The sequence below is a fragment of the Cryptomeria japonica genome, chromosome 9 (assembly GCF_030272615.1).
Source record: "Cryptomeria japonica chromosome 9, Sugi_1.0, whole genome shotgun sequence".
Lineage (NCBI taxonomy): Eukaryota > Viridiplantae > Streptophyta > Pinopsida > Cupressales > Cupressaceae > Cryptomeria > Cryptomeria japonica.
In genome coordinates this window covers 610343839-610359519 of record NC_081413.1, presented here as the reverse complement: position 1 = coordinate 610359519, position 15681 = coordinate 610343839, and the positions used below count along the sequence as shown (strand labels likewise).

The window sequence follows — 15681 nt, the reverse complement described above, 5'->3', positions numbered from 1 at the left end:
GCATCTAGCCTGATTGGGAAGATATCAAGCCTTGGCTTCATGGGCGGGTGATGGTTTTTGTGATGGGATCTCCATGAATCAACACAACCTCTAGTGGTCTCCTCTTTTTCAAGTGCAAGGGTTACCGCTAGCCAACATCCAGGGTGTTAGTGGTCTGCATTTTCACAAATGTGGCCTTCGAACACCTAAGGATCTATTTTCCAGAGCTTTTATGAGTCTCTGATCATGGGATGACCTCTAGGTCCAGTTTCGTCTATCTCGATTAGATCGACAAACTTATGACCTTCTGGTTTCGACCTTATCCTCAGATTTGTTACATAAGCTTGGTATTCAGTCTTTCAGACCTTGGTGGAAAGATTGGAAGTGGTATCCTTGGACTCCTTTCACCAACTACAAACCCAAAATGGGTTATCTCTGGTTGGTTCCCCACTTGCCTATGGTCCATATTCTCAAACAGCGGTGGCACTTGTAGTCTTATCAGAATTCCTGGAGACTCGGGTTTCTTGTTGTCTTGTCCGCCACCACTAAACCCAAGATTTCACACTTTGCTTGGTGTGTGCTTTATTAAGGGCTGCCTTTGGGTTCCAGACTTAAGCATTTGAGGGTTCCTGATCCCCAATGCCCTTTTTGTGGTTACCCAGAAACTTTTATGCACATTTTTCAGTTTTGTATAAGAGCTCAACAGTACTGGAGTTGGATCCATGATTTCTTTTGGCCTTTTCGGCCTGAGCCCTTTTCTTGGCATATGTCTCTTCTGGGCGATTCGCCTAGAATCTCCTTCAAGTTTTCCCATATATGGCATGCTTTTAGAATGGAGATCCTATTTACCCTGAAGATGGGTGGTCTATGCTAGACCCGACTCCTAACCCCACTGATGTATGGGGCAAGAAAGATGATCCAGATCCTCCTCCCTCGGCTACCTTTGCTTTGGCTGCTTGAGGAATTTTTTTTATGAATATCTTTGTTTTTTACTCCGGCATCTTGTCGTGTGACTCTCGCGGGGTGATCTTGTATCCCCTGGCCTTTCTTTGTGAATATATACTTTAATATTTATAATTAATAGAGAATGCCTATTCATCAAAAACTACACCAATATATATAAAAACATACAAACACATATAATTCAATAATTGATCTCAAATTAAATAATAACTTTTACCTCTCTAACAAACAATTTAAAGGAAATTTACCCTCGCCTCTCATTGTATTTGCAATTTTTTAAATCCATGTCTTATGTCAATGCAGTCTTTTAATATTTATGTTTATGATAAAATAAATTTTTAAATTATTTAATATTTTATAAACTATTATAAATTATAATTATTCCAATATATATGTAAAAAAATTTATTAAATGTTTTATATTTAATTACATCCACATTAAACCCGTATGGCTTGTGAGTAATCCACTCCGAGGGGCACAACTTTTATAATCTCGTCGCTCCCGCCTCTCCCTCCGGAATAACCGGGCCCCGTCAGACGGTTATAATGCGTTAATAAAACAAGGCAAAACGACACATGTTGGAAATGGCAGACGAATGGAAGTTAATACTTTTACTGACGTTTGAAACATTAATTGTTTTTACTGTCATCGGGATTTCATTGATTTTAGCGGGATAGCATCAAAATCTTTTCCGGGTGAGCGTGAGACAATTCCTGGCAAAGCCCACATTATAATGCCATTGTCTATGCAGCACCCAGATTTACCATTTGTTCCTGTTTCTTAAATAATTAAAAATAAAATACAGGAATTTGTTTTTCCAACTAATTATTAAATACAGTCAATAGTAAATTTTCGGTGCTGGATAGAGGTTGCCCATTATAATAGCCTACCGGCTAAAAATCTCTGTGAAAGGTGCTTCAAGTTACGTACAAATCTCAATCTTTCCCTATGTCAGTTTTTTCCCATCCTGGTGTTACCTTGAACAAAGACATTAATGAGTCGCCAAGAAAGAAAACTTGCCTGGAAAGGAAGCAAAACAATATGTCGTTTTGGAGGCGGCTGTTTGGATGACCAGTTCAGCATTCTCGATTAGGTATTTCAGTTGGTCAATTCACTCATTACGATCTGACGGCACCCATATGAAGTTTCAGCACATGAAGCAAGCTTCTAGGTGGTTTATAATGGCAATCAGGGGGCTAAAAGGCGGTTTTAATACAAAGACTTATTCCATTATCTGCTACCCACTTCTAGAAACGAACATGCAATGGTGAGATTCGCCGCTATGTTTTCCTTGAACTCGAGGCAACCGATGACTATATTAAGCGAGACTCAAGTCTGAAGAAACCGAACAAGATGGAGAAGGGTCGAAAAAGAATGAGTTCAGGCGATTTGGGCATAGACATAGCCAGCACCTTCTTCAAGCCAATCGAAGGTGCAGAGCCACTGCATCCGAATAACGGAAACACAAAGATCACAGTAGTGGGCGTGGGAAATGTGGGAATGGCGGTGGCGCAAACGATTCTCACCCAGGAGCTCACCAGTGAGTTAGCCTTGGTAGACGTGGATGCAGAAAAACTAAGGGGCGAAATGCTGGACCTGCAACACGCCGCCGCCTTTCTTCCGCGGACGAAGATCGTGGCGGGTAGCGACTATACCGTCTCTGCCAGTTCGGACGTCTGCATAATCACGGCGGGTGCACGGCAACGGGAAGGGGAGTCCCGGTTGTCGCTGGTTGAACGGAACGTGCAGCTTTTCAAGAGTATCGTTCCGCAGGTGGTGAAGCACAGCCCGGAGGCCATACTCCTGGTGGTGTCAAACCCGGTGGACATTCTGACCTACGTGGCCTGGAAGCTCTCGGGGTTCCCATCGAATAGGGTGATTGGAAGCGGCACCAATCTGGATTCTTCACGGTTCTGCTTCATGATAGCTGAGCATCTCGATGTTAATGCGCAGGACGTTGAGGCGTACATTGTTGGGGAACACGGGGATAGTTCCGTGGCGCTGTGGTCGTCCATTAGTGTTGGAGGTATGCCGGTGCTTGGGTTTTTGAATAAGCAGGAGATCCCTTATGAGAAGCACCACTTGGAGGCTATTCATCGGGCTGTTGTTGATAGTGCTTATGAGGTTATTGAGCTCAAGGGGTACACTTGTTGGGCCATTGGGTATTCAGCTGCTAACTTGGTCAAGAGTTTGCTGCGTAACCAGAGGAGAATACACCCGGTGTCTGTGTTGGCGAAGGGGTTTCATGGGATTGAAGATGAGGTTTTTCTTAGCCTGCCTTCGTTGATTGGAAGAAGAGGGGTTCTTAGTGCTGTGAATTTTCACTTGACTGAGGAGGAGACCCAGCAGCTCAGGCTCTCCGCTCAGGCCATTCTTGACGTTCAGAAGCAGCTCTCTATTTGATGACGTACAAGGGAGGATATCATATTTGTTGAGGTTTCAACTATGTCGTCGACTTCTTCTCGGGACTATAATTCTTAGCTAGTGGTCATGATTAAGGAGGGGAGAAGAAAGTAGATTTCTATGTAAGGAAATAAAGGAAGAATAAACAATAGATTTATTCCTCTATTAGTAATAGGTAAGAGATATGCCTTTAGGTTAATGATGTTGAATGATTTGATTTATAGATCGTTAATAGTATCTAGGATTATTCTATATTTTTATTATGTAGATAGAGTCATATCAATATAAGGTGTATTACAATAAAATTTAATATATTTATCTAGTTTTTATTTTAAATTTAATTTTGATAAATTTTTCAATCTTCCATTCAATTTTAATTATAGATGTTGATATGATTCATGAATAATATTATGATGTCAATTTCTTTAAATTATAATTTTTATTGATAATGGTTAGGAGAGAATAATGTATATTTCTATGTAGAAAAATAAAGAAAGAACAAAAAGTGGGTTTGCTCCTCTATTAGGTAAGAGATTTGCATTTAGGTTAATGATTTAATGAGTGATTTGATTTATAGGTGGTGTATGAGATTATTTCAAATTATAGTTTTTTGGATTATTTCTTATTTTCATTATATAAAGAGAGTCTAATTGTAATTCAATATAAGGAGTACTAGAATAAAACAAAATATATTTTTTTGTTTTGAATTTTAAATCTAATTTGTTAGACTTTTTTTTTCAATCTATGTAGAGTCAATTATAATGTTGGCAATTATTACAATCTTCTAAAAATAATGTAAAAGAATATAATATATACTTCAATATATTATGTATTGCAATAAAATTCATTATATATATATATATATATATTTTGGATAAAAGTGGATAGAACCACTGAACTATATTAAATTTTATAAGTTTTTTTACAGTGTCTGGTTCAAAAAGCACTGAAGGGGAAGAACCAATAAGAAAACCCTTCAGTATTGCTTAAATAACACAAGCCTATTCTACCCAATACCAAATGCCCATTGGCATAGTACATCAAAAAACCCATCCTAATTACATAAGCTGCATTAGATATAAAGGAAGCCGCTAACAGAAGCATATAGAAGGAAGATTAAAGTATGATCACCAAAGGATGCATATCCATTGCTGCCAAAAAACACCACTCTGACTACCCCTGTCTATCAAACACAATTCTCCAAACCACTGGTTAGAATGATACCACATAGCAGAAATGAAACCATAATCAGAGACCCTGACAAAATAAACATTGTGATCAAGCATAGCAGAACCCACACCAAATAAGGAGGTTGATAAAGACTACAACTATGCCCTTATTTACTTCAAATATTCCAAAACCAAGGAAGGGATCTCATCCACACTTACCTCCCACATATTAGCCTCACTGTCAATGGCTAAGTTAGCCAAGAAATTTGCAATCTTATTCACTTCCCTATAATAATGAGAAATAAAAAAGGAATCAAAAAAATGTAATTTTTGTAAAATATGATCAAGTATATATTGTAATTGCCAACAATTTGACTTCTTTTTCATGACACTTTGAATAATAACCATAGAGTCACCCTCAATTATCAAGTCCTTAATTCCCAAAGATATAGCCATATCCAAACCAAAGGACAAAGCAAAGAATTATGCACAATTGTTAGACTTGAAACCAATCACATGACAACGAGCCTAAACAAACCTTACCTTATGATCATAAATTACCATACCTGCCCCTGCCAGGCCAGCGTTCATTTTGCTTGGAGTTCTAAATTTAAGTTAAATGGAAATGATCATCTTTGTTGACACTATAACTCTGAACCATTGATAATGTTTAATAGGAGGGGAATCAAATATATTTCTATGTAGGAAAAAAAAGAAAGAATAAAAACTATATTCATATATTAGTAATAGGTAATCTATTATTAAGAGATTTGATTTTAGATTAATGATGTTGGGTTATTTGATTTATAGGTAGTATATGAGATTATTTCATATTTCTATTATATAGGTTGTTTGATTTACATTAAAGATAAGAAGTATTAGAATAAAATTGAATTTTCTTTTTGAGTTTTAAATTTAATTTGTGAGAACTTTTTTTTCAATCTATATACAGTTAATTTTAATCATAGATGTTGATACAAACTTCCAACAATGTACCAAAATATAAGATGTATTTCAATATAATATGCATTAGAATAAAATTCAATATATTTATTTTGTTTTGAGTTTTAAATTTAATTTTGTTAATAAAAATCAATCTAAAGCGAGTCAATTTTAATATAGATGTTGATACCATCTCTCTCTCTCTCTCTCTCTCTCTCTATATATATATATATATATATATATAATTTAAAATTAAAATATTACATGACTTATTTTTTTTCAATTTTGAATAGTGTAAATTACAATAATTCTACAATATTTTTTTTAAAGAATTTATATAAGTATTTAAACACAAATTAATATATTAAACTTCTAATTGAAAAAAATAATTAAAATATTTAGGTAATATTATGGCTATAAATTATTAAAGACCATATAAATTGAAATAAACAATATATTTTAAATATTTTAATAATAGTCTAATGTAAATATTTTTTTTAATAGAATATATGTTATTTTAAACATATCTATAATCTAAATATTGTAATAATTATAATCCACCAGTCAATTGGGTCTTTTTCATTAATATATTTTTGAAAATTTGTATTAGATGATGATATAAATTTTTACTTTAAAATTGTGTCTATTAAAAAATAATATTTTTTTTAATAAATAATTTTAAAATTTTAAAAAATTTCAAAAGGAAATTAAATCATAATTGAATAGGTTGTGTTAGTGAGTACAAAATGTGTATATTGTATTTTTCTTCTTTAAATTGTATTTCACTTTAGTTGTATTTAGAGATATGTTGATTTAACATTTGATATTAATTTACTTATGTGCAAAGGTTATATAAACATATAAATACATGCATGCATCTATTCATTCTAGTTTCTAGTAAATTTTATATTTTAGACATCATTTTCTTATAATTTCTAGATACAATTTGTTAGTGTAAACAAGGTTATTATCAAACTAGTTAGGACTAGGTTTGACTTTTTCACACTTAGTTAAGTTCACTTAGACTAGTTGAGTTAGTTGTCTCACCTCATGTGGTGTAGACATGTGCCCTACCTTGTGGAGACACCTTGTGCATGCACACTTGCCTGTTAAGTAAGCTACAAGTGTTGCATGCTTGGAGGGTTAGTCAGTGGTTGTGTCCAACCATCTCACCTCCTTCTCCTTGCCTACTTATGCAAGGATTTGTTCACGTGATCATTGAGAAATCTTAATACACTAGATTGACTTCATTCATTTGTGTTTGTTGTTTATTTATTAGATTCTAGAAAATCATTTCATGGTAGCAAAGCAGTTAAGAAATAGTCTCAAGCCTTGTGAATTTTTTAGATTATTCGATTGTTTCTCAAATTGAGCATTCGTAGTGAATTTTGTAGTCAATAATGAAGATGTGCACCTTCTGTTGTTGTCACCTCCTGCGTACAGATGGCATATCGCATCCCCTTTCCAGTAGCAAGATCGGCTCAGGCCATTCTCGGCATTCAGAAGCAACTGTCTATTTCATGGCGTACAAGGGAGGATATCATATTTGTTGAGATTTCAACTGTGTCGTCTACTTCTTCTCGAGACTATAATTCTTGGCTAGTTGTCATGATTGAGGGGAGAAGGAAGTAGATTTCTATGTAAGGAAATAAAGGAAGAATAAACAATAGATTTATTCCTCTATTACTAATAGGTAAGAAATATGCCTTTAGGTTAATGGTGATGATTTGATTTATAGATTGTTAATAGTATCTAGGATTATTTTATATTTTTATTATGTAGGTAGGGTCATATCAATATAAGGTGTATTATAATTCAATTTAATATATTTATTTAGTTTCTATTTCAAACTTAATTTTGATAGATTTTTTCAGTCTTACATTCAATTTTAATTATAGACGTTGATATGATTTATGAATAATACTATGATGTCAATATCTTTGAATTATAATATTTACTGATAATGGTTAAAGAATAATAATGTATATTTCTATAGAGAAAAGTAAAGAAAGAACAAAAAATAGGTTTGTTTATCTATTAATAATAGTCATTTAGGTTAATGATGTGATGAGCGATTTGATTCACAGGTAGTATATGTGATTATTTCATATTGTAGTATTTTGGATTAATTTATATTTTTATTATATAGATAGAGTCTAATTGTAATTCAATATAAGGTGTATTAGAATAAAATAGACTATATTTGTTTTGTTTTATTTTTAGTTTTAAACTTATATTTTATGGTGACGAGGCTTTAAAAATCCTTCTTTGGCATTGCATTTCTTCAGGATTTCTTGACAATAGGCTGGCTTGGAAGGGGATAGGTTTTCAAACCCTGCTCATTATGAAAGACCCTGTTCAGATCCAGGGTACTTTTGTTGTTAAAAGCATCTGGCATGCTTGGGAAGCTATCAAGCCTTGGCTTCGATGGGCAAGTGATGGTTTTCGTGATGGGATCTCCATGAATCAACACAACCTCTGGTGGTCTCCTCTTTTTCAAGTGCAAGGGTTACCGTTGGCCAACATCCAGGGTGTTAGTGGTCTGCATTTTCACAAATGTGGCTTTCAAACACCTAAGGATCTGTTTTCTAGAGCTTTTATGAGTCTCCGATCATGGGATGACCTCCAGGTCCAGTTTTGTCTATCTCGACTAGATCGACATACTTATGACCTTCTGGTTTCGGCCTTACCCTCAGATTTGTTACATAAGCTTGGTATTCAGTCTTTCAGACCTTGGTGGAAAGAGTGGAAGTGGTAACCTTGGACTCCTTTCACCAACTAGAAACCCAAAATAGGTTATCTCTGGTTGGTTCCCCACTTGCCTATGGTCCATATTCTCAAACAGCGGTGGCACTTGCAGTCGTCTCAGAATTGCTGGAGACTCAGGTTTCTTGTTGTCTGGTCCGCCACCACTGAACCCAAGATTTCAGACTTTGCTTGGTGTGTGCTTTTTCAAGGGCTTCCTTTGGGTTCCAGACTTAAGCCTTTGGGGGTTCTTGATCCTCGGTGCCCTTTTTGTGGTCACCCAGAAATTTTTATCCACATTTTTTGGTTTTGTAGTGGAGCTCAACAGTACAGGAGTTGGATCTATGATTTCTTTTGGCCTTTTCGGCCTGAGCCCTTTTCTTGGCATATGGCTTTTCTGGGCGATTCGCCTAGAATCTCCTTCAAGTTTTCTCATATATGGCATGCTTTTAGAATGGATATCCTATTTACCCTAAAGATGGGTGGTCCGTGCTGGACTCGACTCCTAACCCCACTGATGTATGGGGCAAGAAAGATGATCCAGATCCTCCTCCCTCGGCTGCCTTTGCTTTGGCTTCTTGAGGAATTTTTTTGATGAATAGCTTTGTTTTTTACTCCAGCATCTTGTCGTATGACTCTCGCGGGGTGATATTGTATCCCCTGGCCTTTTTTTGTGAATATGTACTTTAATATTTATAATTAATAGAGAAGGCCTATTCGTCAAAAACTACACCAATATATATAAAAACATACAAACACATATAATTCAATAACTGATCTCAAATTAAATAATAACTTTTACCTCTCTAACAAACAATTTAAATGAAATTTACCCTCACCTCTCATTGTATTTTCAATTTTTTAAATCCATGTCTTATATCAATGGAGTCTTTTAATATTTATGTTTATGATAAAATAAAATTTAAAATTATTTAATATTTTATAAACTATTATAAATCATAATCATTCCAAATACATATGTAAAAAACATTATTAAATGTTTTATATTTAATTACATACACATTAAACCCATAGGGCTTGTGAGTAATCCACTCCGAGTGGCACAACTTTTACAATCTCGTCGCTCCCGCCTCCCCCTCCAGAATAACCGTGCCTCGTCAAACGGTTATAATGCGTTAATAAAACAAGGCAAAACGACACATGTTAGAAATGGCAGACGAATGGAAATTAATACTTTTACTGACGTTAGACAATTCCAGGTGAACGTGAGACAATTCCGGTGCCCGTGGACAAAGCCCACATTATAATGCCCTTGTCTATGCAGCACTCAGATTTACCAAGCACATTTATCATTTGATCCTGTTTTTTAAGAAATTTTTTTTTCTAACTAATTATTAAATACAGTCAATGGTAAATTTTGGATGCTGGATAAAGGTTGCCCATTATAATAGCCTATCTGCTAAAAGTCTCTGTGAAAGGTGCTTCAAGTTACGTACAAATCTCAACCTTTCCCTATGTCAGTTTTTTCCCATCCTGGTGTTACCTTCAACACAGACATTAATGAGTCGCCAAGAAAGAAAACTTGCCTGGAAAGGAAGCAAAACAATATGTCGTTTTGGAGGCGGCGGTTTGGATGACCAGTTCAGCATTCTCGATTAGGTATTTCAGTTGGTCAATTCACTCATTACGATCTGACGGCACCCATATGAAGTTTCAGCACATGAAGCAAGCTTCTAGGTGGTTTATAATGGCAATCAGGGGGCTAAAAGGCGGTTGTAATACAAAGACTTATTCCATTATCTGCTACCCACTTCTAGAAACGAACATGCAATGGTGAGATTCGCCGCTATGTTTTCCTTGAACTCGAGGCAACCGATGACTATATTAAGCGAGGCTCAAGTCTGAAGAAACCAAACAAGATGGAGAAGGGTCGAAAAAGAATGAGTTCAGGGGATTTGGGCATAGACATAGCCAGCACCTTCTTCAAGCCAATCGAAGGTGCAGAGCCACTGCATCCGAATAACGGAAACACAAAGATCACAGTAGTGGGCGTGGGAAATGTGGGAATGGCGGTGGCGCAAACGATTCTCACCCAGGAGCTCACCAGTGAGTTAGCCTTGGTAGACGTGGATGTAGAAAAACTAATGGGAATCAAGGAATGCAAAAATAACTTCTTACATTACATTAATATTGAGTGATGTACAAGAAATTTAATTAGAATTTATTATAAAAATTAAATAAATACATTCATAGGTAGATATACCATAACCTAATGATTTATATGGAAAAAATATTTTTGAAATATAAATTTAACTCCAATCCAAAAATTAGGCAACATATTATCAAATGAAAGAAAATTATAACACACTTGCAATGAAATTATTTACAAGATTATTTTACCAATAATTAAACTTGAAAGTATAATTCCAACAAAAATGATGTACATGTACAACTTCTCATACAAAAAATTAACCCCCTCAACATTGATGTCCACCTTATCATTATTCCCTATCCCAAAATAAACATTCTATGTCAAATAATAAATTTAAATATTAAGCTTTTTATGCTTCCAAAATAACTCCCTATATTTATAACTCTCTTACACATCATAAGACTATATTATAGGATGCCACTGGAAAGATATTAAACATAAATTAGCTGAAATAAATTAGATCCTTGAATACTAACCAAAAAATTTGTGGAGTATAATTTTGAGTCCATAAAGGAGTAATAACCCAAACAACTAATGGAAAAACTATACAAACCCAACCCCCGATACAAAGAAATTTGAGATGTTTTTTAAATTTTATTATTTTAATTTTGAGTCCATAAAGGAGTAATAACCCAAACGACTAATGGAAAAACTATACAAACCCAACCCTCGATACAAAGAAATTTGAGATGTTTTTTAAATTTTATTATTTTAGATCATCTTACATTCCCCTTTAAAATTGGTTTTGGTAAATTGTATGTTTTGTTTGTTTATACTATATAAATTTTATGTGGTGTTTATTCAAAGAAATCAATAGATTACTTAATAATCAATCAATCAAATTGAAGTGTCATGTTTCTGTCAATTGAAATGTAACTTGCTTCTATAATTAATACCGATTTATATTTTGATTGGCATCAATTTATTTTTGGTGTATTCTATTTTGGATTCAACTTGTTTATTTGACTTAGTTTATTATGAATTAAATTTTGGCTCTATAAACATAAGTCTTATTTAAGTTAAATATTATTTATTTTTGGATCAAATATGGTTTAAGTTACATTTGTTTTCTTCATGGTGATTTTCTTGTAGATTACCTAATGTGTTATTGAAGTAAATGGGACCTTATAGTGAAAAATTTACACTACAATACAAAAGTTGGATTCATGTTAAAAATAATGCTTTATATTTATTTTTTCATTTGCAAGAAGTTTATTAGATCACAATCATGAATTTTATTTGATGTGTCAAGTTGGAGCTTTGCTTGAGATTGTGCCAATACTATATTATAGTTACAAATCTAGTTATAATTTTAATTATTCAAGGAATCAAGGAATGTAAAAATAGCTTCCTACATTAATATTGAAAGGGGTAATGTACATGAAATTTAATTAGAATTTATTATTTAAAAAAATTGTATTAAGTATCATATAACATCATTACAAAATTCAAAAGTCTTGGCTGAAGAACACACAGCCAGCTAGCGAATTAAATCACAAAGTGCAGACAAAACCATGTCAGGAAGGAATGCAAGCCATATTATAAGGCCATATACATAGGATGCGACTAAGATACATAATTACAAAGATGAGTCCCATAACAAAAATATAGCATAGATGATTGAAAGCTAGCTAAATAGGAAGGAAGAGTCGAGATCATTATTGTCACCCACGAGGGGGAGCCACACAGCCCATCCTAGCTCCCCCTCACACCATACCAGCACATTTCCTTCGGCAAACCGATCTCTGAAGGGGTGGGAAGGCAGACCTTCCAGTTCTAGCTTGATAAAATCCTCCCTCTATTGTCTTGCTTCCATCTCTTGCATAAATCTCATCAATGCCTACTCAAAATGTGTCTTGTTGCTTCCCATACAATCCCAAGTGAAGCCATGGGAGAGCTCTTGGATGAATACAAGAGTTGTTTCATTCTTCAGCCATCTGTCAAACTTGTCTTCATCCAGTCGTAGAACCACAGTGACCTGTATAGCAACAAGGTAGCGAATGAGTCTCCTAAGAGACTCAGTGAGGTATCTACCCTTTCCAATAAACACATCACCATTCCTAGATTTTCAAATGATCCAAAGAATTTCCAAGGAGAGAACAAACCAAAAAAGATTAGCACATTTATTGCCACCTCTAACATAGACAAGTACCACCTCTTCAATAGAAAAACATTTGTTATTAACTGAGATGCCAAACAATTTCTAGACTTCTTTGGCAAAATGACATTCAAAGAAAATATGAGGCACAGACTCAGGGAGTCGACAGAGTTTACACGGTAGGGGGTCACCATTGTTATTTTTAAGTGGCAATTTATGAAGCAGGAGTTTCCAAGCAAAAAAATTCTTTTTTGGCTCAGTTAGATTAGACCAGAATCTCAAAAGACTAGTGTGCCACTTTTAGAATCCCAGGTGAGGTTCCAGATGTTGTTGAGGTGGGCAAGAATATCTTCAGAGTCAGCAAGGGTAGAGTGGATCAGTTTGGCCTTAATTAGAGGAAGGGGGGACCCATCTTTCCAACAGAGGGGGGAGCTTGGGGAGAGCAAAGAGGGGGTAGGAGAGGAGTGGATAGAGGACGGAGCTTGGGGAGAGCGAGGAGGGGGTAGGAGAGGAGTGGATGGGAGTGAGTGCAGTTTTGAGGACATTGTAGGTTCATTTTTTCTTTTTTTTTTAATTATTATTTTTTTTTTAAATTTCGAAAGTCAGTCACATGATCTCACTTATGATTACATTCAATTTTAACATAAGACAAAGACAGCCAGTAAGTAAAATTTTGAAACCATACTGCCAAATTGAATACAATTTACCCATTAAATTCATAAAAATTGAGGTTTTCTAATAGTCCACTTTGAATTGTAGAAATGACTGACAAAAACTCCAACTATTGAGATAAACTTCAATATATCTAAAAAAACAGAACCACCTATATTGAGCAGCTTTGAAAGCCGGTCATATGGTCTCGCTTATGATTACATTCATTTTAACATAAGACAGAGGGAGCCCGTAAGTAAATTTTGAAACTCTTCTATATATCCTAAAAAATAATGAACACCTATATATTGAGCCCATTTCTTTGAAATGGCAAAATCATTGTTCAAAACTTTGAACACCCATTGTATGATCCAGCAAAAAGAAATCCACCTCCTCAACCAAAAGCAAAACCACCTGGAGGAACTTGTGCTCTATTTGTACCAAAACTAAAGGCCGGCTGGCCATCAGTACCAGGAGGAGCTATGTTTTGCTCATCCTCATCATCTTCTTGCCAATAGGTTTCAAGGATCTTCACAGCTTTCTCATAGATGTCCTCATTATCATGATTCTGCAAGTTTTCAATCTTTTCGAGTCCTTCAGCATCATCAATGAGCTGAGCAAAACTATTTATACTAGTGTTTCCTAGATCCTTTTCTGCCTCTCCTACTTTCAGGATGTTCTCAAGCCCCTCAAGACAAACTGATACAATTTTTGGGTCTTTGCAGTCTAACAGGTCACATAATGGCTTAATACATCCCTGACTCACCAAATACTTGATTTGTTCGTGTGAACCGCCCGAAGTGGCATTGGAGATTGCCCATGCCGCCTCTTTCATGATGTCAAATTCAGCAGTTTGGAGCAAATTCACAAGAGGAGGAATAATGTTTGCATCAATGACAGCTTGTATTTGTTCTTTATTGCCTGCTGTGATGTTTGAAACTGTCCAACATGCTTCCTTCCTGATACTTTTCTTTTGATGGTTTGTCAGGAGATGTAAAAGGCATGCAAGCACATGATTTTCAATCATGAACTGTGTCTGTACATCATCTCCAGTAACAATGTTGCCCACTGTGCGAAGAGCCGGAATGAGAACCATAGGATTGGTGTGCAGCAGAAGCTCGACAAGTCTACGACAAACACCAGCCTCTATCACAGCTTGTATTGTGTCATTTGTTCCATCTGAGAGGTATGAAAGAGCCCAACATGCATCCGTCAAGACTTCCTCATCATCGGAATGAATAAGGCGTTCAAGAGCTGGAAGTGCTGGCTTGGTCTGTTCAAAAGGTGCCTGTGGCAGGCCACGACAAAAATTGGATAGTGTCCAAGTGGCATTTCTCAGCATCGATAGATTGGTTTTCTCATTCAGTTGGGCCAGGAGTGGCATAAGAGCACCATGACCGAGAACTAGATCTCTAAACTTGAAATTATCACCAGCTATATTTCCCAATGCCCAAACAGCCTGCTCTCGAACATCATCACTTGGGGAGTTAAGAAGCTGCACAAAGTGTGGCACTGCACCATGATCAATTACAACTCGTGTGTGTTCTGAGGTTCCTGATGCAATGTTTGTCAAAGACCACGCTGCCTCAAACTGAAGTTGAGGGAATTCAACTCTTGTGAGGAACTCTACCAACCGAGGGACAACTCCAGCATTAACAACTTCCTCAATAGGGGGACACCGTTCAATTGAAAGAATCTTCCTAAATTGAGTGGTTGCTTCCAATTGCAAATGAGGATCATTTGACATTACTCCTGCCACAAATACAGGGAGACTCTCCAACTTTTTCACGAGATCAGACTGCGGCAAAGCCTGAGTCAATTGCATTCCTTCTCTTCTCTTCTTAAGGAGATTATCTTCCTTCTTACTTTTCCTGATCTCAATGAGATTGTCTTCTCTCTTTCGCCGAGCTTCATCTGCGTCGACACCCGCCTTGTAAGATTTCTTCCTCAGCTCTGCCCGAGAATTGGGTCTCAAAGACATTGTAAAATATCAACTGTGCGCCCAAAAACTCTTCAAAAAAACAAGATTCGCTGATATTTCTGGGCACTGAAGGTTTTCAACGAATATGTGACCAAACTGAAACCGAAAAACCCAAAAAAATTCTTAAAAAGGGCTCAATTTAGCAGATGTGAGAGGCTTGAAAGAAACAGTAGTTGAAACAGATTAGCATAATGGGGCGGTAAAATATGGAACTAAAAGTCGAGTGAATTTTGCGTTAAATAACAGAAATGTCGATTTCAGTCGGCTGCCAGAGATTGTGATTTCTAAATTTGTCTTTCAGTCCGTTGATATAACGTTTTTTCTTTATTATTAAAACTAAATAAATACATTCATATATATATATATATATATATATATATATAAATAATTATACCATAACATAATGATTTATATGGAAAATATATTTTTCAAAATGAAATTTAACCCCAATTCAAAAATTATGCAACATATTATCAAATGAAAGGAGATTACAACACACTTGCATTGAAATTAAATTTATAAGATTATTTCACCAATAATTAAACTTGAAATTATAATTCCAACAAAAATTATGTGC

General features: G+C 35.4%; 2 protein-coding genes across 2 annotated transcripts; one reads left to right on the top strand and one right to left on the bottom strand.

The window, feature by feature from the left end:
* The first annotated feature begins 2323 nt into the window (after nucleotides 1-2323).
* Nucleotides 2324-3516, top strand: LOC131042861 (L-lactate dehydrogenase B-like). The gene has a single exon (XM_057976186.2). It carries the CDS (start codon nucleotides 2443-2445, stop codon nucleotides 3343-3345), a length of 903 nt encoding a protein of 300 aa, XP_057832169.2. The 5' UTR covers nucleotides 2324-2442; the 3' UTR covers nucleotides 3346-3516.
* A 9893-nt stretch (nucleotides 3517-13409) lies between these two features.
* LOC131042865 (importin subunit alpha-1-like) lies at nucleotides 13410-15277 on the bottom strand. The gene has a single exon (XM_057976195.2). The coding sequence runs from the start codon at nucleotides 15102-15104 to the stop codon at nucleotides 13518-13520; it is 1587 nt and encodes a 528-aa protein (XP_057832178.2). The 5' UTR covers nucleotides 15105-15277; the 3' UTR covers nucleotides 13410-13517.
* Between the last annotated feature and the right edge of the window lie 404 nt (nucleotides 15278-15681).

What these genes read in the sequence shown, in the direction of transcription:
- LOC131042861 (XM_057976186.2), top strand. Translation starts at nt 2,443, where the DNA reads ATGGCGGTGGCGCAAACGATTCTCACCCAGGAGCTCACCAGTGAGTTA.
- LOC131042865 (XM_057976195.2), bottom strand. Translation starts at nt 15,104, where the DNA reads ATGTCTTTGAGACCCAATTCTCGGGCAGAGCTGAGGAAGAAATCTTAC.